The 21649-nt window shown below is 39.1% G+C and overlaps 1 protein-coding gene across 1 annotated transcript in view; it reads left to right on the forward strand.

The window, feature by feature from the left end:
* Positions 1-21649, forward strand: part of WDR49 (WD repeat domain 49) — a 141620-nt gene that overhangs the window by 101433 nt on the left and 18538 nt on the right. Inside the window, 3 exon segments of the mRNA XM_064585743.1 lie at positions 38-235; positions 3777-3958; positions 19101-19210. Coding sequence (XP_064441813.1) covers positions 38-235; positions 3777-3958; positions 19101-19210 — 490 coding nt within the window.

Below are 21649 nucleotides of genomic sequence, written 5' to 3' on the forward strand. Positions count from 1 at the left end.
TGGACTTTTTAGAATTCTAGCATTTCTTTTCATTCAGGAGTACTGTCTTAATTCCAGTAAGAGCAAAATCACACAGGCCCCAGCTCTGATACGATCATTCCGACCTCATGAAGACCAGATAAGTTCCTTAGAGATGTGTAAGCCAGGTGGCCGCTTACTGATTATCTCCTCATCGGCAGACTGCAGCATTTGTGTGACTGATGTCTGTGGTGCTCCTGTCTGGATCTTTGGTCAGGTAGAAATATTGCTTCTTCATTATTCTAGTATTTGACATTTAGTATGAACTTGGGCTGATTTCTGTTTGAATCTCGTCGGCTGTTAATGTTCATCAGTCATGAAAGAACTGACTTCCATTTCTGGAGCTGTAGCTCTAGGCGTCTCTTGTCCTGTTTACCATTAACCATGACAGTTCCATCAAGTGGAAGACTCTAGAGACATGGAAAGATGGCGGCTCTGTGCATCTCAAAATGTTTCAGGATTTCTGAGAAAATTTTCTCCTTTAAAACTCCTTCAATTTCAATGTCTAGTAAAAACACAGTGTGGATAAAATTACCATGTTATTCTTAAAAAATTGAGGACAATGACTTTCAAGTAATCAAATATAAAAAAATTAGAAAAGAAAACAAAAAAACAAAACCTCCCTGTTCATTGTCTGATTTACTCCTGCCCAAATAACAATAGCTAACATTTGCTGAGTTTTTCCTGTATGGCTAGGGCCCTGTTCTACAGTCTCCACATGAATTATCTCATATAATCACAATTCCTCATCCCATGAGGAAGGAGCTCTTCATTATTCCCATTTTACAAATGGGAAAACAGAGGCACAGAAAGTTGAATCAATCTCCTGAGCTCCCAGAGGCTAATAAGTAGTAGAGTTTGGCTTTTAACTCAAGCTGGCTCATTTCAGAGCTCATGCTTTTAACCCTTCCTCTCACGAAATTAAGTTCCCATTTATACCTGTCTATTAAGAGAAATGGAAGTAGGGAGCATGATGGGACCTCTGTTCTTGCTCCCTTTGTGATTTGAGGGACAAAATACCAGTTTGATCAGTTTCAGCCACTACTGTGGAAGCATGGTGGCATGAGGTCAGGCTGGTGGCAAGAGGTCGGGCTGAAACCTCAATTTCGGTCTGGCTGGTTGACTTGGTTCTATTCGGCAGACTCTGTTGCCACTCATGCCATGATAACACAGCAACCGTCTTTGTGTTGGAAGACAAAGTCTGTTGTTGCTCTATTTTTGAATTGTTTTGTTGATGTCTGCCTGTCCTGAAAGACTTTTATACAACCCTATGGACACAAAGGGCAATGATAAATCAGAAAATAATCTGGGGTGGTGGGCCCGTGTTTGGCCCGGTAGTATGGGAGTCTCAAGGTAGCGCTCAAGGGCTGTACAGTCTTCTGCTCTGTAAATAAGGCAAGTGTTCGACTTTTCTCAGTTGGGAACAAGAGCCTCTGAGTGGTAAGTCGCATGGGTGTGTGTGTGTGTGGGTAAGTGTGTGGAGAATGAGGCGGAGGGCCACAGCTGGTGTTCTGAGCACAAGCTGAGCTGGAAAGATGCTTCTGTAAGTGAAGGAGTTAATGTAATGCTGAATTGCTGTATGGTCATGCCTCATGGGCTTTGGGGAGTTGAAGTGGAGGTTAGAATGACAGGTAAAGAAACAGAGCATCATCAAGTGGGTGACATCTGGACGCTGAGTTCCTTAGAGGCGGCTAAAGCAAGAAATAGCACCATTCTAGGTGTGGGTGCCATATTGTGCCCACCACACAGTAGCTGCAGCTAAATTTTAATTAAGAAGCATGTGCTAGTAAAACTGTTCATTTTTATGCCTTTGATATTTGTCCCTAGCTATTTTGTAAAGTCTTTGTATTTTGAAAGATTTTAGCCTCAAAAAGCCTGTGTGAAAATAGTTTGGTTTTTCCCCTTATGTTCCAGACAGGAAAAAGGGCCCCCAGAGCTGGGGAAGTCTTAGAAAGTAAAGGCTGGGCAACTGGGGACAGCTGGGTTTTCTAATTTTTTCTGCTTGAGGTTTTTTTTTTTTTCCCCTAAAGGACTCACTTTGATCAAGCTGTCTTGAATATAGGTGCTGGTGGTCCCAGGGGGTGGGGCTGGGTTGAGGGGAAGAGAAAGGAGGGAGAAGGGAAGAGAATAAATTAGTAGATACTGGAAAATAGCAGCAGTGAATGTCCTTCTCATGGTGTGTAAGAAGAGACACTCATTTAGAGAAAGAACAGAAGGATATGGAAGGCAGATGGCAATACATAGATAAGAAGGAGAAGAGACCCAATTAGTAAACATAATTTGGATCAGAACAGTTTTTGCTGAACAAACTTGATATGTACAATGTCGTGACTTTTGCCTTACATTTGAATGTTGTATTTGTTCTTTAGTTGAATTAATTCTCATCTGGCAGTTATAAAAACAGGAGGAAAAGCAATAATATATTTTAATTTCCTACATTAAGACTTAATTTTCTAATCACATGCAGTCTGATGAAAGTATTTAAAATACTGTAGTGCCATGTGATTCAATATATTTCGGAAGGAAGTTATTTTTTAAATAAGTATAAATAATTTTTATAACATAGCTATGGATCTGAGGTTGGTTTCCAAGTTAGATTTTTTAAAAGTTAGAGTGTGGTATGTCTATTTCTGGAGTTGGAAAAATGGGGGTGGAGATGATTTATCCACGGAGATAGCCTTGTCCCAGGAAACTATCAGATGATTGTGTTATCGAAAGAAATTAGTGATGCATGCACATGTTCAGTGCTCCTCTTCACACACTAACCACTGTCGCATTGGGCAGAATGGACACTGGCACTTCTCCTCCTGGTCCTGTGGGGGCCCGTGTTGTGGGTTGTGCTTATTCACCCAGTGTTTAAAATTTGACTTAGTTGCCCATATTTAAACATTAATGATTTCACATAAGATCCAGATTACCTGCTTCTCTTGAAAAAGAACACGTCAGTCCCTGAGAGTAACTGTAAAATGGGTTCTTTCTAATTCACCACAGTCCCCACCTTTCCCTATTGCCAGTGAACGCTGGAGCTGAACTTCATTTGCTATTTATTACCTTATAGGAGGCTTGATTCATTCACTGACTCAATCTTCCCAGCTCCTGTAGGCATTTTCCTCTGTAGTCCCTTCTGACAAGATTAGCAGTTCGTAGGTCAGTCAGGTATCCTAGGGATGCCTAACTCCCTCATATCATACAGGCTGTATTCCCTCCTCCATTCCTGTGTATATGATGGGAATTGACATAAGACAAAGACATTGGCTCTGTATTTCAAATATAAAATAAAATGTCAATGAGAATTTCTACTAGATATTAAGAATTGTAGCCAAGTTTTGTGAAAACTATTATGTAACACACATATTTTCAGTGAAAAATGCTCAATGATTTGATTGTTTTTTAAGACTTTCCTAGGAAGTTATATGCAAAGAAAGGAGTTGTGTGAAAAATTAACTGCTAATTTTTCAGCAAAAGCTTTGTTTTTAGTAAATACATATCTTACTATTCCAGATTTTAAAGTGGGAATATTAATTTTTTTGTAGTTTATTATCTTTTCAGAGAATCTATGTTTCTTATGACATTTACTACTTTCTAACCTTTATTAAAGTTACATATATATGTCTCGTCTCCCTCAGAAAACTGTAAGGTCTTTGAAGAACCATGTTTCATTTATTTCTGTGTGTGCCCAGGACTTCAGTTAGTAGTGTAGCACATAAATGTTCAAAGAAAATAAATGTCATAAAAATAAAATAAGTCTCTCTTTTCAGGCAAAGCATTGGCAAAATGAAAACTGTTCTTCCCTTCCTAAAAGAGATACTAACTTAATGAAAAGTGAGATTCAAGAAGAAAGCATAAGGGAAATTCCTTTACTTTCTAAGAAGGAATCATGGTTAGACCTACCAGAACATTCTCTACTTGATAAGAAAAACAAAGATGATACCACATTCAAGTAAGTAATTTTAAGTGTTACCTGGATGCCAACTGGAGTCAAGATAAGACCTAACAAGATTGGCCCAAACTTCCTCATGTGCTCCGTGGAACACGCAGGGACTATTTCAAGGGTGTGTGTGGTGGAGGGAGAATTTATATTCTCAGGGTTATTGTACCTAGTTTAATTTCTTGCCTCCATTGAATTCTTGATTTCTATTCAGGATCTTCTAGTCTTCTGTTTCTGCTCCATCATCAACCTAATTGTGCAAGTTATCCCCTTTCCTCAAAAACAGTATACTCTATGTGTATATGTATGTATGTATGTATGTATGTATGTATCTCAAAATGTATGTCAGATTTACTCCTGGTTTTGGTAAGGTGCACAGGGGTTTATATGACAAAAGTTCAAAGAGCTTAAGTTTGAATATTAGACATGACTCTCCTTTGAACTCTTCTCACCTTTTCTTTATTGTAAATGAAGCCCTTTCTTCTCTTTACCCCACTCTGCCAGATCTCATTCTTCTATTGCTCTTACTCTCTAATAACAGGCAGTTTTAGTTATTTCTTTTCGTTAACACATGCTCTCATAATTTTTAAAAAGATCTTATTTATTTATTTATTTGAGAGAGAGAGAGAGAGAGAGTGCAAGTGGGGGGTGGAGTATAGGGGAGGGACAAGCCGACTCTGCACTGAGCACAGAGCCCCACCTGGCTCAGTCCCAGGACCCTGAGATCATGAACCAGGCTGAAATCAAGAGTCCTACATTTACCTGATTGAGCTACCCAGGCACCCCTCTCATAATTTCATCTTTCATATTCAACAAATATTTTTTTAAGAGGATGATTTTATTCATTGTATTTTCTTCTATACAAATGAAAAAATTTTACCATGTGCATAATGTTACTTTTGGGGGTTTATAGAAAAATTGCACAGGAAGAACACAGAAAGTACATACCCTATTCCCATCCCATACAGTGTCTCACATTAGTATGGTGTATCTGTTACAGTTTATGCACCAATATTGATACTTTATTATTAGCTAAAGTGCATGGTTTACATTAAGGAGGTTTGGTGGAAGGTCCTTTGATGACTACACTCAGGGACCTCTGAGTTGCCCGTTTCCAAATTAAGGCACACTTTGGCCAATCTCTTGTGGCTCAACTCTGCTAACTGGGATTACCTTTGGTGATACACATCCAGTGTTTTTCTGTTACAGTCCCTCACAATGGCAGGCCTCCCCTCTTGAGTCCACTTCGGCTTGGCCCATAGGAAGCTCACACATTCTTACCACACCAACTGTTGCCTAGTTGCCCCTTCTTTCCCTACCACATGGTAGCTCCAGTCACAGCTTTTTGCCTGTCGACTTTTGTAGTTATTGATGACTCATGGATCCATCCTGTCCCTCTAATGGTTACCCCATTCTGTCCCTCTAATGGGGCCATAAACTAAACTCTGATTGTTCATGTGAGCGGAAGCTAGAACTGAAGGGGAAGCTTCCTTCCTCTCCCAGGGCAGTGGGACTCAGTGCATACTTGCAACTCTCTCCTCTCTACCCCATCTTTGGTCTATTTATATCCTAGAGTGCTGGTCGACCTTGGTGTCAGCAGTTTGGTTGTAGAGCTATCTCCTTGTCCTTCACATGGAATCTAGCACCTTACTCAGAATTTTCAGAATACATTTTGCCTCTTAATTAATGAATTATTTTGCTTTCAGACTTTTTGACCTCTGCTGACAGGGAGATAGAAGGAAAAAAAATGCCCCTTTAAGCATCCTGTTACACTAAATTACACTTTGGTATTTGTTCTTCCATTTCCTTGAATTATAGCTTGCTGAAATGTCAAGTGGCATTTTACTTTCAGACAGAAGGATCTTTTCAATTTAGAAATATAGCATGACCAATCCTGTACAATAATAGAATGCTGGGAATGGAAAGATTTTAGACATGATAAAAGGCTCCCACCCAGCCACCCAACTCAATTTTACAGATGAGGAACTACAGTTACCCCAGGGTAACAAAGAGAGAGCATTGTTTCTCTTCCTGTCACACTCCTAGCAGAGTGAAGGCAAGTATCATCACACATTCTTGTTTAAGAGTATTTCAGCTTATATACTAATTTCCTGTTCCTTAATGACACACTCAATTATTCTTTTTTTTAAATCAGTTTTTCCTGTGAAATTTCCAGCAGTAAGAAGCAAAGTTTCCTCTATTACACTGCAGCTTTTCAAACAATACATCAAAAAATGCCTGTGATCTTTAAAATTTCTGCTTTATCTAATTCAGATGACTGGATTGAAATAATTTAGGACTTTATGGTAAGCAGACAGTACAGAATAATGTCACTTTGGAATAATTGAACTAACTGAAAGAAAAAGGCGAAAAATGTATCCTCAGAATTGGCTTGGCAGGTACATCCTTCACTTTTCTCAGGAACACGACCAGGGATCCTCTGTGGAAAACATACCAGTGCAATGTAATTGTTAGCTGAAAAATGTCCTCTGTGGCCTCCATCCAATACTGAGGAGACTACTGATGATTTTCTCCTCAAGAGAATATTATTCTCTATTCCTAATCAGATTAGTAAATACAAGGAGGGAATCATGGCAGTTCTGGTCCATTTGCAAAAGTATTTTTAAAAATACGTGAAAGAATTTAAGGGAACTAAAGAGAGAAAAGCACAGCTGGTGAGTCTGTGTGCAGGTGGGGGTATGTTCAGAGGGAGGCAAAACAGTAAGGAAGATGGAGATGCAAAAAGGAAGTGGAAGATGCAGGAAAAATAAAGGGAAAAATCAGATGCTTTAAAGCTACATTCTCATCTTAACTCCTAAGATCCTCTCTCCAGGATAAAAATCTTGGCATGTATTATCTTCTGGCTTATACATAAATAACAGGTTTCCATAGTGCTTAAGGTATTGTATAATATTATGTGTGAGAAGTGGGTAGGTGGAAAAATGTCATTTTCAATTTAAGTCCTGGGGAGATGAAGACGAATACAGAATTTAAGAGGGTAATAGAAAGTCCTAATGCTAAGTTAACAATTGATACAGAGAAATGGACTTTTTCCTTCCTTAGATTCAGCAAAAGTGAAAAAAAAAGTGAGAAATAAATGAAAGCGTAAAATAGGTAGGTAAAATAGGTAAAAATAGGTAAAAAAAACCAGTGGACATGAATTTTTCTTCATTTATAGCGATTTTTTTTTTTAAGATTTTATTTATTTATTCATGAGAGACAGAGAGAGAGAGGCAGAGGGAGAAGCAGGCTCCCAAGGAGCAGAGGGCCCGATGCGGGACTCGATCCCAGGACCCTGGGATCATGACCTGAGCTGAAGGCAGTCGCTTAACCAACTGAGCCACCCAGGTGCCCATTTATAGCGATGTTTGATTTCTGGAGTCACACGAAATTATTCTTATCTAGAAAAGTTATAGATAAGATTTTATAGACAATAAAACTTTAGAGTATTTTTTTAACATATAATGTATTATTTGTTTCAGAGGTACAGGTCTGTGATTCAACAGTCTTACACAATTCACAGTGCTCACCATAGCACATACCCTCCCCAATGTCTATCACCCAGCCAACCTATCCCTCCCACCCCCCACCACTCCAGCAACACTCAGTTTGATTCCTGAGATTAAGAATTCCTCATATCAGTGAGGTCATATGATACATCTCTTTCTCTGACTGACTTATTTCGCTCAGCGTAATACCCTCCAGTTCCATCCACATTGTTGCAAATGGCAAGATTTCATTCCTTTTGGTGAGTGCATAATATTCCATTGTGTGGAATAACACACCACATCTTCTTCATCCATTCATCTGTTGATGGACATCTTGGCTCTTTCCATAGTTTGGCTAATGTGGACATTGCTGCTATAAACATCAGGGTGCATGTACCCCTTCGGATCCCTACCTTTGTATCTTTGGGGTAAATACCCAGTAGTGCAATTGCTGGGTTGTATGGTAGCTCTATTTTCAACTTTTTGAGGAACCTCCATACTGTTTTCCAGAGTGGTTGCACCAGCTTGCATTCCCATCAACAGTGTAGGAGGGTTCCCCTTTCTCCGCATCCCCACCAACATCTGCTGTTTCCTGACTTGTTAATTTTAGCCATTCTGACTGGTGTGAGGTGGTAGCTCATTGAGGTTTTGATTTGGATTTCCCTGATGCCGAGCGATATTGAGCACTTTTTCATGTGTCTGTTGGCCATTTGGATGTCTTCTTTGGAAAAATGTCTGTTTTCCGCCCATCTCTTGATTGGATTATTTGTTCTTTAGGTGTTGAGTTTGATAAGTTCTTTATAGATTTGGGATACTAGCCCTTTATCTGATATGTCATTTGCAAATATCTTCTCGCATTCTGTCGGTTGTCTTTTGGTTTTGTTGACTCTTTCTTTTGCTGTGCAAAAGCTATTTATCTGATGAAGTCCCAATAGTTCATTTTTGCCCTTGCTTCCCTTGCCTTTGGCGATGTTTCTAGGAAGAAGTTGCTGCGGCTGAGGTTGAAGAGGTTGCTGCCTGTGCTCTCCTTTAGGATTTTGATGGACTCCTGTCTCACATTGAGGTCTTTCAACCATTTTGAGTCTATTTTTGTGTGTGGTGTAGGGAAATGGTCCAGTTTCATTCTTCTGCATATGGCTGCCCAATTTTCCCAACACATTTGTTGAAGAGACTTTTTTCTATTGGACATTCTTTCCTGCTTTGTCGAAGATTAGTTGACCATAGTGTTGAGGGTCCATTTCTGGGCTCTCTCTTCTGTTCCATTGATCTGTGTGTCTGTTTTTGTGCCAGTACCATACTGTCTTGATGATGACAGCTTTGTAATAGAACTTGAAGTCCGGAATTGTGATGCCACCAGCTTTGCTCTTCTTTTTCAACATTCTTCTGGCTATTCGGGGTCTTTTCTTGTTCCATACAAATTTTAGGATTATTTGCTCCATTTCTTTGAAAAAAAGTTGATGATATTTTGATAGGGATTGCATTGAATGTGTAGATTGCTCTAGGTAGCATTGACATCTTCACAATATTAGTTCTTCCAATCCATGAGCATGGAATGTTTTTCCATTTCTTTGTGTCTTCCTCAATTTCTTTCATGAGTATTTTATAGTTTTCTGAGTACAGATTCTTTGCCTCTTTGGTTAGATTTATTCCTAGGTATCTTATGGTTTTAGGTGCAATTGTAAATGGGATCGACTCCTTAATTTCTCTCTCTTCTGTCTTGTTGTTGGTGTATAAGAATGCCACTGATTTCTGTGCATTGATTTTATATCCTGCCACTTTACTGAATTCCTGTATGAGTTCTAGCAATTTTGGGGTAGAGTCTTTTGGGTTTTCCACATAAAGTATCATATCATCTGTAAAGAGTCAGAGTTTGATTTCTTCATTGCCAATTCAGATGCCTTTTATTTTTCTGTTGTCTGATTGCTGTGGCTAGGACTTATAATACTGTGTTGAATAGCAGTGGTGATAGTGGACATCCCTGCTGTGTTCCTGACCTTAGGGGGAAAGCTCTCAGTTTTTCCCCATTGAGAATGATATTCACTGTGGGTTTTTCATAGATGGCTTTTATGATATTTTGGTATGTACCCTCTATCCCTATACTCTGAAGAGTTTTGATCAAGAAAGGATGCTGTATTTTGTCAAAAGCTTTTTCTGCATCTATTGAGAGGATCATACGGTTCTTGTTCTTTCTTTTATTAATGTATTGTATCACATTGATTGATTTGCAGATGTTGAACCAACCTTGCAGCCCAGGGATAAATCACACTTGGTCGTGGTGAATAATCCTTTTAATGTACTGTTGGATCCTATTGGCTAGTATTTTGGTGAGAATTTTTGCATCCATGTTCATCAGGGATATTGATCTGTAATTCTCCTTTTTGATGGGGTCTTTGTCTGGTTTGGGGATCAAGGTAATGGTGGCCTCTTAAAATGCATTTGGAAGTCTTCCTTCCATTTCTATTTTTTGAAACAGTTTCAGAAGAATAAGTATTAATTCTTCTTTAAATGTTTGGTAGAATTCCCCTGGGAAGCCATCTGGCCCTGGGCTTTTGTTTGTTGGGAGATTTTTGATGACTGCTTCAATTTCCTTAGTGGTTATAGGTCTGTTCAGGTTTTCTATTTCTTCCTGGTTCAGTTTTGGTAGTTTATACATCTCTAGGAATGCATCCATTTCTTCCAGATTATCTAATTTGCTGGCAGATAGTTGCTCTTAATATGTTCTTATAATTGTTTGTATTTCTTTGGTGTTGGTTGTGATCTCTCCTCTTTCATTCATGATTTTGTTGATTTGGGTCATTTCTCTTTTCTTTTTGATAAGTCTGACCAGGGGTTTATCAATCTTGTTAATTCTTTCAAAGAACCAGCTCCTAGTTTTGTTGATCTGTTCTGTTATTTTGGTTTCTATTTCACTGATTTCTGCTCTGATCTTTATTATTTCTCTTCTCCTGCTGGTTTAGGCTTTATTTCCTGTTCTTTCTCCAGCTCCTTTAGGTGTAGAGTTAGGTTGTGTATTTGAGACCTTTCTTGTTTCTTGAGAAAGGCTTGTATTGCTATATACTTTCCTCTTAGGACTGCCTTTCCTGCATCCCAAAGATTTTAAACAGTTGTGTTTTCATTTTCATTGGTTTCCATGAATTTTTAAAATTCTTCTTTAATTTCCTGGTTGACCCATTAATTCTTTAGTGGGATGCTCTTTAGCCTCCATGTATTTGAGTTCTTTCCGACTTTCCTCTTGTGATTGAGTTCTAGTTTCAAAGCACTGTGGTCTGAAAATATGCAGGGAATGATCCCAATCTTTTGGTACCAGTTGAGACCTGATTTGTGACCTAGGATGTGATCTATTCTGGAGAATGTTCCATGGGCACTTGAGAAGAATGTGTATTCTGTTGCTTTGGGATGGAATGTTCTGAATATATCTGTGAAGTCCATTTGGTCCAGTGTGTCATTTAAGGTTTTTATTTCCTTGTTGATCTTTTGCTTAGATGATCTGTCCATTTCAGTGAGGGGGTGTTAAAGTCCCCCACTATTATTGTACTGTTGTCGATGTGTTTCTTTACTTTTGTTATTAATTGGCTTATGTAATTGGCTGCTCCCATGTTAGGGGCATAGATATTTAAAATTGTTAGATCTTCTTGTTGGATAGACTCTTTAAGTAGGATATAGTTCCTTCCTCATCTCTTATTATAGTCTTTGTTTGAAAATCTAATTTGTCTGATATAAGGATTTCCACCCCAGCTTTCTTTTGGTGTCCATTAGCATGGTAAATGGTTTTCCACCCCCTCACTTTCAATCTGGGGGTGTCTTTGGGTCTAAAATGAGTCTCTTACAGACAGCATATCAATGGGTCTTGTTTTTTTATCCAATCTGATACCCCGTGTCTTTTGATTGGGGCATTTAGCTCATTTACATTCAGGGTAACTATTGAAAGATATGAATTTAGTGCCATTGTATTGCCTGTAAGTGACTGTTACTGTATATTGTCTGTGTTCCTTTCTGGTCTATGTTACTTTTAGGCTCTCTTTGCTTAGAGGACCCCTTTCAGTATGTCTTGTAGGGCTTGTTTTGTGTTCACAAATTCCTTTAGTTTTTGTTTGTCCTGGAAGCTTTTTATCTCTCCTTCTATTTTCAGTGACAGCCTAGCTGGGTGTAGTATTTTTGGCTGTGTATTTTTCTCATTCAGTGCTCTGAATATATCATGACAGTCCTTTCTGGCCTGCCAGGTCTCTGTGGATAGGTCTTTTGTCAATCTAATGTTTCTACCATTGTAGGTTATAGATCTCTTCTCCCGAGCTGCTGTCAGGATTTTCTCTTTGTCTCTGAGACTCATAAGTTTTACTATTAGATGTCGGTGTGTTGACCTATTTTTATTGATTTTGAGAGGGGTTCTCTGTGCCTCCTGGATTTTGATGCCTGTTTCCTTCCCCAAATTAGGGAAGTTCTCTGCTATAATTTGCTCCATTATACCTTCTGCCCCTCTCTCTCTTTCTTCTTCTTCTGTGTTCCCAATTATTCTAATATTGTTTCGCCTTTTTATCGCTTATCTCTCGAATTCTGCCCTTGTGATTCAGTAGTTGTTTATCTCTCTTTTTCTCAGCTTCTTTATTTTCCATCATTTGGTCTTCTATATCATAATTCTGTCTTCTGCCTCATTTATCCTAGCAGTTAGAGCCTCCATTTTTTATTGCACCTCATTAATAGCCTTTTTTATTTCAACTTGGTTAGATTTTAGTTCTTTTATTTCTCCAGAAAGAATTTTTCTATTATTTTCCATGCTTTTTTTTTCAAGCCCAGCTAGTATTTTTATTTTTTATTTTTTATTTTTATTTATTTATTTATTTATTTATTTGAGAGAGAGGATGAGAGGAGAGAGAGAGCACATGAGAGGGGGGAATGGTCAGAGGGAGAAGCAGACTCCCTGCCGAACAGGGAGCCCGATGCGGGACTCGATCCCGGGACTCCAGGATCATGACCTGAGCCAAAGGCAGTCGCTTAACCAACTGAGCCACCCAGGCGCCCTAGTATCTTTAAAATCATCCTTCTGAACTCTATTTTCAACATCTTACTAATGTCTGTATTAATTAGGTCCCTGGCAGTCAGTACTGACTCTTCTTTTTTTTGAGGTGATTTTTTCTGTCTTGTCATTTTGTCCAGAGGAGAATAGATTAGTGAGAGAACAAAATGCTGACAGGGTAACAATGACCCCAGAAAAATATACACTAAACAAATCAGAAGAGACCTGAGGCCAGGGGAAAAGAAAGGGAAAGAAAGAAAAAATAAAAATAAAAACAAAAACAAACAAACAAACAAAAAGAAAAACAGAATATGATCAAATATGATCAGGCTGGTGCATAGATCAGTGCCACACACTAGATTTTGGGCGTATTTTGGTCTGTTAGAAGAAAGTGCCTCCCAAAATTTTAAAGAAAGAAAAACTTATATATGTACAAAAATAAGGGTAAATACGATGAAGGGATGGAATATGACTATAAAGGTGAAAATTATAAAAGATTTTATAAAAGGTATTGATAAGAAGTTGGTTGAAAAAAGAAAGAAGAGGAATTAAAAAAAAAAGAAAAGGAAAGGGAGAAAATGTGATCAGGCAGGAGACTAGAACAAAGCCATATGCTAGAGATTTAGGGTATAGCTTGGTCTGTTAGAGGAAACTGCATCCCAAAATTTTAAAGAGAGAACAACTTATATATATATATATACCAAAAATAAGGTTAACTACTATGAAGGGATAGAATATGACTCTAAAAATGAAAAATAAAAAAGATTTTTTAAAAAAGGGATTGATAAGATGTTGGTTGAAAAAGGGAAAAAGAAAAATTCAAAAAAAAAAAGTTAAAAAAAATTACCTTTGAAAGACTAAAGAATCATGGTAAAAAAGCCATGAATTCTATGTGCTGTATTCCTCTAGTGCTGGTGTTCTGCCGTTCTCATTGATTGGTAATCTTGGTCTTGACTGGCTGTTCTTGCTGATCTTCTGGGGGAGGGGCCTGTTGCCGTGGTTCCCAAATGTCATTGCCGGAGGCAGAATTGCCCCGCCCTTGCCGGTCCAGGCTAAGTAATCTGCTCGGGTTTGCTCTCAGGAGCTTTTGTTCCCTGCAAGCTTTCCCTACAGCTTTGGAGGATGAGAGTGAAAATGGCGGCCTCCCAATCTCCGCCCTGGAGGAGCCGAAAACTTGGGGCCCCGCTCCTCAGTGCGCCCCCAGAGAAAAGCAGTCAGTCACTCCCATCTCCCTGGTCTCAGGTCGCACTCTGTGCTCACCGGGCCTGTGACCGAGCGTTTGTATCTCTGGCACCCAATCCCGTGTGGAGTCTCCAAACCCAGCAGATCCTTGCAGTGCACTCCCGCGCTGCTCCTCCCTGGGGAGGAAGGAGAGTCTCCCCGGATCTACCGCTTGTTGGGTCCCTGCTGGAAGAGCAGTGTCCCGACTGTGCCACGGATCACGGTTTACGGCAACCCCGAGCTGCGAGCCTGCTCCTTGGCTCTGTCTCTGAGCTTCCCCGCTCCGATACCTGGGAGCTCTGCTGCACTCAGGCACCCCCGGTCTTTCTGTGACCTCGAGGGTCCTGTCCCAGCAAGGACTCCTCCTCCCCCCTTAGCCAGTGGAGCGACGTCCCTCAGCAGAGCCGACTTATAAAATTTCCTATTCTGTGCTCTGCTGCTCTATCACTTGCCAGTAGCGGCCGACAGAGGCCCCTTCCCCCACCATCTGTCTTCCAGAATATTGCCTCGGATTCACTTCTCTGCTCATCCTACCTTCCAGAAAGTGGTCGCTTTTCTGTTCGGAGAGTTGCTGCTCTTCTTTTCTTCAATCTCCTATTGAGTTCGTAGGTGTTCAGAATGGTTTGATCCCTATCTAGCTGAATTCCTGGGACCAGACAAAATTCAGGTCTCCTACTCTTCCTCCATCTTGCTCCTCCTCCTCCTAGAGTATTTCTTTACTGCCAAAAAAATACATGTTCTTTAGGAGAAATTTTGGATGTACAAATAAGCAAGAAGGAAAAAGAAAAATCACCTGTTGCAAAACTGGTGCTGACCCTTAGGCATTTCCAGATCCAGGCAAATAAGCAAATAAACAAAAGTATATCTTATGAAAACGAAGACTATCATAGATAGTTTATAACCTGTTTTATCATTCAGAAAATACACAGGGAGTCCATTTCTGTGTGAATTAACAGGGGTGGCCACAGACATCCACATCTGTAATGACATCCTAGGAACTTAGGAGTTCTGTAACCATTTCCTTTTTTTTGAGCATTTAGATTGTTTACAAATGTTATTTGGGAAAACATTTCTTAAACACCTTCATGTATACATGTTAGAAGACCCAATGACATTCATCATCAGAATAAATTCTTCAAAATGGAGTTGCCAAGTCCAAAATTTCAAAGGCCTTTAGATCATCTTGCTAAGTTGCTGTCCCTAGGCCTGTGGGTGCCCCCACCAGCAGTGCATAGAAACGGCTGCCTTGGAACCAACCCCGGATGTTGTCATTGTCCTAAAACTGTTGCCGTGGTATTTCATCATTTTTTTCAGTTGATTATTTTGATTATTTGCGAGAGTGAACTTTTTTCCCCACATGTTTATTAATCTTTAACAATTTAATAATGAACTTGAAAGAGGTATTAGAGGTATTAGACTCGACCGATTGCTGTCACATCCTTCAGAGAACCACAGCCCATAATTCCTATGGGATGCTCACCATCTTAAATATGGTGTTCTCTGTTATTGAACCAGCCTTTATTATAGAATGACTCTAATGTTAAGTCAGATCTATTCATGTGTAGAACTCTCTCTCATCGATCTTCATTTTTATTCTAGGGCAACAAAGAGCAAGTCTACTCTACCTTCTGTTATCTGACACTTTTCACTTTGGCTGCCATTTCAAAAGTGGGGAAAGGGTTAATTATCAGAAACCAGGATAAAAGAATCAGATGGGAAATGAAACAGAAATTTCCATTAATTTCTCAGTAAGTTGTATAAGACAGAGGCACACTTAAAATTGATGTTTCTTAGAGATGAGAAATTATGATGTTCTAAATCCTTATTATGGTTAGGAGGGAATTGATATTTAATATTATTTATATGCTGTTGATTACCTAATTATCCTGTCAGGAGATCTTCTGTTAGAAATTAAATTAGGAAATTTATGGACAGCTGTAAGAAAAAATACACAAAACATTAAAATCGCATTTTAAATTAGGCCTTATATGACATAAAACACTTGGAGGATTGACAGTCTACTTTTACCAACAATCTGTGGCAATAATCATCCTTTGCCCATGTATAACGAATGAAAGCAAATGAAAGTCTACTCATTTTTAAAAATTTAAGTCTTAAAAATACTAGTACAGCAAATTATTATTTTTGAAAGTACCACATCTCCTTATTTTTTGTCTCATCGTTCTGAGAGTTCCCAAGAGTAGTAGGGCTGGCCATAAGGGGTGATGGAACTCCCTACTTTGAGTGGAAAATATTTTCTTATTCTTGCTTAAAGTGATAGTGGGCAATACTTACTGAGCTCCTACCATATTCCAGGCACTGTGCTAAGGTCCTTAGGTATTTAACTCATTTAATTGTCCCTGTAATCTTTGGAAATGGTTACAGTTATCATCCCCATCTCACGACTAGGAGAGCAAGGCAGAAAAAAGTTAAGTGATTTGCCCAGTGTCAACCCACCAGCACGAGGTGAACCAGAGATCCCAAAACAGGCCTTCTGGCCCCAGAGCCAGTGTACTTTGCCACCACTCCATACTGCCTGCCCAACAAGCATCATGTGACAATATGGAAAAGTTATTGGTTTCTGAGTCAAGTGATCAAACATTTTGTCAAGTATCTGTTATGTATAAGCCACTACTCTAGGCACTTTTGCTTTCCTTTAATGCCTAGTAGGGCACTTGGAGACTTGTCACATGTCATTCTTCCCTTCTATATCCTGAACCAAGAGGTGAGAGATCAGTTAGAGCCTCTCTTTCTCATAGAATTGATGGCAAGTTTCCCAGAGCCCATAGTAGGCCCTCTTCTGGCTCTAAGCCCTTTATTACATTATTCTGCATTTTTATCTTTGCCCATTAAGAGTATTGGAATTTTGGGAATATTCACCTCTTTCCAGTTGTGTGTGCATTTTCATAGTAACCATTCCCCCAAATGTCAAATATCTACAGGAAAGGAAGCAATAAGTTGGGCTTTGAATATGAAGTTGATCCTGCTGTCTAGTGGTTCATAGAACTGCCCTGAGGTGAGAGCTTTGTCACTATGGCTGTCCTTCCTTGGCAGTCATCTCAGTAGTACAGTTTAGTGTGATTCCCAGGAGAGTCTCTCCTACCTTATGCCCACCCCTTTCCCTCTGTGGATTTAACTCTTAAGTGGAGATAAGCAAAGTGATTTTAGTATCACTGGTTGAGAGAGCCAGGAAGCAAATGGCCTAAAAGCAGGAAAAAGTTCAGATTGTCTTGGAAAAATAAAGGTCTAGTGTTATCTAGTCCAAAGGTAGACCTCCCTATTTCTAGGCCTCCCTCAACAGTTTGTACGTCAGTTTATAACAATAATACTTTTCTGGGGGGAAAAATAGTATTAACCTAACAACTGTAAGGCATAACTGTACTACATTTTACCCTTCCTGTAAAGGGTAAACTTCTTATTGTTACAGATTCTCTTACTATCTTATAATGACTCTCTAAGGATGCCATCGCAGTGGTTTTCCAAGCCAAGATAGTGACTAAATAATATGTTCTGATTCATGAGGGATTGTACATGAGGGAAATCACCATTCCAGTGTGCTTTGGGGACAAAATGCCACCTGCTTTAGTCTTTGGATGCCGAAGATTCACTTTAAAAAAAATCTGTAATTCCAAATAATTTATGTAGATACTTCACCCAGTCAAGGAAATAGAGCTTATCTCCCATTGTCATCCCCTTGTTAAGTATAGGCTGTGCTTAGAAATTTGCTTCTGGAGAGTAGTGTATGGAAAGGAAGGGAAAAGTAACTTTACACAGGGTAGAAGCTTGGCAAACACAACCTTGGCCAATGGTAAGTTTAGCATCAACAGTGATAAGACAGGGTGATAGCATATACCCTTGATAATATGTAATAATAGCACTTCATCTCCATTGACTTCCTCCCATCTAACCCTAAGAAAAACATCAGATAAACACAAATTGAAGGGCATTTTACAAAAATATCTGACAAGTATTCCTCAAAACTGTCAAAGTCATAAAAAACAAGGAAAGTCTGAGAAACTATCATAGACCAGAGGAAGCTAAGGAGTCAGAAAGCTAAATATAATGTGATTTCTTGGCACAGAAAAAAAGACATTAGGAAAAAATTAGGGAAATCCTAATAAAATATTGAGTTTAGTTAGTAGTCATGTACCAATATTGGCTTCTTAGTTGTGATAAATAGTAATTAACAATAGGGACAGCTGGGTGAGGGGATATACCAGAAAACTGTGCTATGTTATCTTCACAAGTTTTCTGTCAATCTAAAATAACTCTAAAATGAAAAGTTTATTTATGTATAAAAAAGCAATCAATAAATTGCTATTTAAAGCTATATAAATAGCACACAATATTAACTTTGAGATACATTTACTTAATTTCACTTGTATTGATATTTTAAACTCTTGAGTTTGGGAAATACAGTCCAAATAGAGCAGAGGGAAAGGAAGGAGGGAAATGAACATTTATTGAATAGTGTTTTTTATTAGGCACATCGCCAAACAGCCATCCATCTCCTCTCCTTTAAAACCACAGTGAGAATCTCATTGTGTAAAGCAGGAAATTGGGGCTGAGAGTATAGGAAACCTCTAGAGGTTCTCCAGCTACTCTGGAGGCAGCAGAACTGCGAATAAAAGTTAGGGGGTGGGAGAACAATCAGCAGGAGGGCTAACAGATGCAAGGAAGGGAGGCAGCAGGGAGAGGGTAGGCCCCAGGGCTCCCATTAATTGTGTGAAAAATGGGTGTGTTTTCTGACCTGATGCATCCAAGAGAATAATAACGATTTTGGACAACACAACTTGTCGTTGTCGAGGTAGAGGTCTGTGCAGTGAACGTTAAATATAGTTGAGACCATTTCCTGTTTTCTGACAAGAATTATATACAGCTATATAATGATTTCACTCCCTCTGTTTTAATGATAACAGTTTTTCCATGGATTCAAGCTAATCTGAAGTTTTCCTATAGATTCATATGATAAGCCTCAAAAATACTGAACTTTTTTTTGCATTTTGGATACCATAAGTGAAGATCCAGGCCTCACACTGGATAAGTTTTTGACACATACCACTAGTTAGCCCATTTAATTTATACACAGGGCAAGAATAGTGTGTGCTTCTGTGAAATTTTCTTCTGCATAATTTTTTCTCTGACTTTCCAGTTACTATGGGAATCTTAGCTTAACTAGCCTCTTGGCCTCTCTGGCTCTTACCTTTTTATATCATCATCTGGTTAGCAGCCATTTTCTTCAAAGATACAGCCTGATTAGTATAAACAAATGTCATCAATTAGGTCCACAGTAGAGAGGGCTTTTTTGTTTGTCTGGTTGGGTTTTTTTGTTTCTTTGTTTATTTTCTTTTGTCAAAGTAAGATATGTATTTAAAGCTTGAAAGTGCCTATTCGTGGCTGATATTTTATTTTATCATATATTATTTTCTTCCCGTGTCAGACCATCAGAAGTCATAAATTTAGGTATAAAATATAAGGAAAGAAATATCTTCAGGAAAAAAACACATAACCTTTACAATGGTGAAGTTATGCAAAAATCACCCAGTAAGTAATCACTCTTGACATATCTTTATAGTGTTATTATTTTATAGATTGGTATGAATATGACAAATAGCTACTCTGTGTGCCAGGAATGCTGGTATTCCTTAATAAATGTGAAGGTAAGAGCCTCTGTTTAACAAAGGAGGAAAGTGAAGCTCAGAGACATCAGTGATTTGTCCGAGGCTGCACAGCATATAAATGGCAGAAGTATAAGGTCTAAGCCAGAAAACACACGTAAAGTGCCCATCATAGCTTCCAAAATAGGGTTGGCACAGAACGTCAATTCTCTCCCGTAAATGTTGAAGAGATGAAAATGAATAAAAACTATTTTTGCTCTAAGGAAGCCCAATACGAGTTTAGTTTGGGCTAACCAGAAAAAAAATTATAAAACAAAAGTAACTGAAACAAAAGAATTGTTATCATACTGAAAGGTATTGTTTAGAGGTGTACTAAGAGGGGCTCCTGGGTGGCTCAGTTGGTTAAGCATTTGACTATTGGTTTCAGCTCAGGTCATGATCTCAGGGTCATGAGATCCAGCCCTGAGTCAGGCTTGGGGGGTGGGGGGGTCTGCTTGAGGATTCTCACCCTCTGCCACTCTACACACGCTCATACTCTCTCTCTCAAACAAATAAACAAATCTTAAAAAACAGAAGTGTGGTGAGAATAATTCCCCAAACTCCATCATATGAAAATATTTCACTCATTGCCAGTCTTGTTTAAACTTATGTCCAAGAGGGCGCCTGGGTGGCTCAGTCGTTAAGCGTCTGCCTTCAGCTCAGGTCATGATCCAGGGTCCTGGGATTGAGCCCCGCATTGGGCTCCCTGCTCGGCGGGAAGCCTGCTTCTCCCTCTCCCACTCCCCCTGCTTGTGTTCCTGCTCTTGCTGTCTCTCTCTGTGTCAAATAAATAAATAAAATCTTAAAAAAACAAAAAACAAAAAACTTATGTCCAAGAGGTAGCTGTAGTTTTGTAGAGTAGATACGTTAATTTTAGAATTTCTACTGAAATTTTGCTGCCAAAATGTACATCATTATTTAATATTCAATGCATTTTTAATTTTTAATTTTTATTTATTTATTTTTAAGGATTTATTTACTTATTTATTTGACAGAGAGAGAGACAGCGAGAGAGGGAACACAAGCAGGGGGAGTGGGAGAGGGAGAAGCAGGCTTCCCGCCGAGCAGGGAGCCCAATGCGGGGCTCAATCCCAGGACCCTGGATCATGACCTGAGCCGAAGGCAGACGCTTAATGACTGAGCCACCCAGGCGCCCTAATTTATTTTTTTAAAAGATTTTATTTATTCATTTGAAAGAGACAGAGAAAGCATAAGCAGGGGGAGAGGCAGAGGAAGAAGCAGACTCCCCGCTGAGCTGGGAGCCTGACGTGGGACTCGATCCCAGGACCTGGAGATCATGACCTGAGCCGAAGGCAGATGCTTAACCATGAGCCACCCAGGCGCCCTGCAATGCACATTTATAAACTAATCTACTCCATAGGCTTTTTGTAAGATTACATGAGATAATATGTGTAAAGTACTTACAACAGTGCCTGGCATATTACGGAAACTTGATACAATTACTAATTACTAATGTTATTGCTATTACTATTATACCTTGGAGCATGACCTTTGGAGTGAAACATACTTGAGCTTAAGTGCAAGCTGCTATGTGCTAGATAGCCAAATTCAGGCAAGTTATTAAAGTATCTTCAGCCTCAATTTCCTCATCTGTCAGAAGGGCATAATGATACTTTTACAGGTTGTGAATATTTCTCCTTTGGTTTAACGTAACACATTGATTCTTAAAGTATGTTCCATGGCCAGCAGAATGAGCATCACCTGGAACCTAGAAGTGTACATTCTGGGGCCCATCCCTACCCTACTAAATCGGAAATGGGAAGGATGTATAGCAGGGTATGATTTAACAAACCCTCCAGGGGATTGCGAAGCCTGGTTACATTTGAGAACCACTGACAGCACATGACTTGTCCCATAGTGAGTGCTGAATATGTATTGGTTCACTTTCCTTAGATACTGAGCCACCACGATGACAAAAGCACAGTCCCTACCTTTGCAGGGCTAACAATGAAACAAACCTAATATCACATCTTGAGTGAAGCTTTTTCCATTTTATGCCATGAAGCAAAAAGAAAACTTTTTCCCATTGTCCAAGACTTTGCTTTTAAGTGCATGAACAAACAAGCTTTCCTTTTCATCATCTCATTGCGTGCATCTTCAATACAATGGGTTACATGTTAGCGAAATTAAAAAGTACCTGCAAATTCAAAATTTCCGATATGTTGTCAAATGCTAAAAACAAGATTCCATCTTACAAAAGATGCAGTTTCCTGATAGATAAAAGAGAAACTGGAGCTTTTCCAACGCTGTAAAATACACATTTTCAAGGGAAAATAGCAAAAGAATACAAAATAAAAAATAAATG

The sequence above is a fragment of the Mirounga angustirostris genome, unplaced genomic scaffold (assembly GCF_029215605.1).
Source record: "Mirounga angustirostris isolate CCGP_5_RB_7025 unplaced genomic scaffold, mMirAng1.0.hap1 SCAF_1, whole genome shotgun sequence".
Taxonomy (NCBI): Eukaryota; Metazoa; Chordata; class Mammalia; order Carnivora; family Phocidae; genus Mirounga; species Mirounga angustirostris.